The sequence below is a fragment of the Pteropus vampyrus genome, unplaced genomic scaffold (assembly GCF_000151845.1).
Source record: "Pteropus vampyrus isolate Shadow unplaced genomic scaffold, Pvam_2.0 Scaffold158, whole genome shotgun sequence".
Classification (NCBI taxonomy): domain Eukaryota; kingdom Metazoa; phylum Chordata; class Mammalia; order Chiroptera; family Pteropodidae; genus Pteropus; species Pteropus vampyrus.
The window spans coordinates 1,750,199-1,753,444 of NW_011888939.1; the positions used below are offsets into that span (position 1 = coordinate 1,750,199).

Below are 3,246 nucleotides of genomic sequence, written 5' to 3' on the forward strand. Positions count from 1 at the left end.
GCAGGTCGGAGATAAGCACATACAGCCACACCTTTCCTGCTGGAAGCCCCTGACAGGCGCCCAGGACTTCAGAATGTAGAGGAACCTAGAGAATAGGGGTAATTGCCTAGCTCACCCCAAGGGTCTGGGCCCACGTCTCTTACGGGCCATGGGTGGGGCCAGGGCGGGAGACTACAGAACCAAGGTGACGGCAGAAGCCTGACTTCTGGTCTCAGACCCCGAAGTCATCAGGAGCTCAGGGTGAGCTCCTGCCTTATCCAGCTCATTGGAACAGAGCCAGAAATAAAGGGCAAGGGGGCTTCTCTCTGGAGCAAAAAGGACACCACAGGAGCCCATGGTGCGGGGGACACCGAGGATCGTAACACTGGCTGGCTTCATTCAACTCGGCTCTGAACCAGGGAGAGATATCAATTCCTTTCCTCAGTCTACTCGCCTGCAAAATAGGAGCACTTAGTTTCATTTTCCTAAGGCTTGAAAGAGACCTGGACCAGCACAGATCCGCACCCCCTTCGAAAGGGAAACTGTGTCCCGCCCCGTAGCCCCCGCTGCACGCTGGACCACAGCAGCCATATTTGTAGCATGTAGCGGGACCACCGGCAGAGTGGACTAGGCCAAGAGTAGGCAGCCGATGGCATCAGATTGTTTTCTATGTGGCCTTCGCATAGGGGCTCTGCATATGGTCTGAGGGGGGATGGTCACGTGAGCAAGTACCGGTGAGTGGTGTGGGACACGGGGAGAGACAAGCAGCTCCAGGAGATGTCCTGATGGACAGTGTTGTCTGTTCGCTTATGCCCACATGACTGGACTTCTGTCCCCTGCAGCTAAGCCTGCCCTGGTCGAGGCGAGTCCAGTTGGCTGTCATGGGCAGGTCTGTGCATTGATGAGTCCAGGCCTCAGCAGGGCACACATACATACCTTCCAGGTCAGCCAGCAGAGTCCTGGCTCCCGTGACAGTCACTGAGGCAGCCTGAACTGACGAGGAAGCCTGGGACAGGGCGGCTGTGGCCTCCTGCTGCAGCTGGAGAGAGAAGGGAGAGGCTGGGCAGGTGGCCTGCAGGTGTGCCACCCAGAATCAGGTTAGGTGGTCACCGACCTCACATGTACTAGGTCCCAAAACGTCTCCCAAACTCTGACAACTAACTACGCTGCTTACCAGGATTATACACATGTTAAACGCTGACTATCTCTCCCAAGAAGCTGCCTGTCTTGGAAAAGCTTGAAAGAAAACTGGAACATGATAACTAAAGGCAAGATGGGCGACTGAGAATTTTTCAGAATGCTTCTGTGTCTCAAATAGTGAAGCTATTTATTATACAACTTTTACCATAAAAAATCAGTTTCCTCCTCACCGCCACTCGACAAGACTGTACGGGTGTTTTGGATGAACAGATACACACAATGTGGTTCATCCACGCAGTAGAAGGGATGAATATTGATACATGAGACAATGTGGATGAACCTCAAGACCGTAGCAAGTGAAAGAAGCCAGACGCCAAAGGCCACATGCTGTAGGATTCCATTTATGTAAAATGCCTAGAACAGGTAAACCCACAGACGGAGAAAGCAGGTGGATGATTGCCGGGATCGGGGGGAAGGAAGAATGAGGGATTGCTCAATGGGCATGGGCTTCCCTTCTGGGGTGATGAGTGTTTGGAATGAAACAGAGGTGGAGGCTGCACCACATCGTGAATGTGCTGAATGCCACGGCGTTTCGAAATGGTTCGTTTTGTGTTATGTGAATTTCGGTTCGATAAAAAAAAAAATTAAAATTATAATAAATAATGAATCAAATGGGTCTGAAGAGCCACTCAATGCCCCGAGAGCTCTCGTGTCTCAGTCTGACTCTGGACACTTAGCAGATTGGGAGGCAAAGGTGGGCTACCCTGCGGTGGCATTGGCACCACGCGCTGGGCTCTGGCCCCGACTGCCATGGTGCTCAGAGGCTCGGGGAGGCCCCTCTCAACTTGGCATCCCTGCTCTGGACAAGGGTGATGAACTGGATCAGCGGGTACCAACCCGGGGGCCAAGGTTTGAACTGTGACACAGCACAGCTCCCCAGTGTGCGCCAGGCACGGGGCCCCGCTCTTTGGATGCAAAGCTCACCCACTTCTCACAAACAACCTTACCCTTCATTCCCTGTCTTTACAGGGAAAGTAAGGATGCTATGGGATAGGCTGTCACTGCAGGAGGTGGCAGGATCTGAATAGGTCGGTGGATTAGTTCGCCGTATTCTATCACGCCGATTTCTACATTGCGACACCTGTACCGTGGCTAGGTAAAGCGTTACATATGGGGAATCTGTGTGACGGGTATGTCTGAATTCCTTGTATTCCCTTTGCGACCTTTCTGTCAGCCTAAAATTATTTCCAGATGAAAAGTTCAAAAGCAGTTTCAGAGGTCTTTATACTTTGCCAGGTTGGACGCCACAGGACTGGGCTAAATCCACCCCATAATTCTCCTGGCATTCCCTGGTCATTTAACACTGTCTCCCTTTCTGGGCGGCAAGTGCCAACCTGTGTGGCTCACCACTAAGAGCAGGGCAGGTGCTTGCTAAATACGGGGTGAATGAACTAGTGAAGGAAAGAATGAATGAATGAGTCCCGGCCAATTAGTGAGGGTGGTGGGCGCGGCCCTGGCTGCTGCGGGTGCGCCCGTCCGTCTGTCCAGCCTGCCTCCTTCCACACCTCTACCCTTCCTTCTTCTGCCCTGGCTGACTCTGAGGTTCACTGAAGTTTTGGGGGAGACACTAGAAGGATGGAAGCAACTACAGCTAGTCTTTGCTCCTCCCTCCTCTGAGACCCCAACCCCACACCACCCCTGGGGCAGCCCCAAACTCCTCCAGGTGCCTCTCTCGAAGGACAAGGGCCTACCTGCGTGAGGGGCTCTGCCTTGTGCAGCACGGCCTGGGCGGTGGCCTGGAGGGCCCGGGCCACTTCGGTGACCCTGCGCTCTCTGGACGTGACTGTCTTCTCAAGGACCTGCACCTTCAGGTCCAGGCCCTGGGCCTGAGACTTCCGCGGCTGCAAGGAGATGCAGGGCTCAGGCAGGGCGCGGCAGGAAGGTCCGCAGGGCAGGTCACGGGCAGGTGGAGGTGCCCGGGCACGGATGGCAGGGAGAGGGGCTTGTGAACACAGGGACGCAGAGGCGCAAGGGTGCGAGACGCCAGGCTGGGGGGCCTGGCGCTCCCGAGACTCCGATTCTAGCCCCACCAATCTGTAGAAGGGCGGCCTCGTGCGAGTCAGCCGG

General features: G+C 55.0%; 1 protein-coding gene across 1 annotated transcript in view; it reads right to left on the bottom strand.

The window, feature by feature from the left end:
• Window positions 1–3,246, bottom strand: part of LAMC3 (laminin subunit gamma 3) — a 68,401-nt gene that overhangs the window by 9,256 nt on the left and 55,899 nt on the right. Inside the window, exons 23-24 of the mRNA XM_011370038.2 lie at window positions 2,871–3,020; window positions 916–1,018 (exon numbers count right to left, since the gene is read on the bottom strand). Of these exons, the coding sequence (XP_011368340.1) occupies window positions 916–1,018; window positions 2,871–3,020 (253 nt within the window). The remainder of the gene's footprint in view (window positions 1–915; window positions 1,019–2,870; window positions 3,021–3,246) is intronic.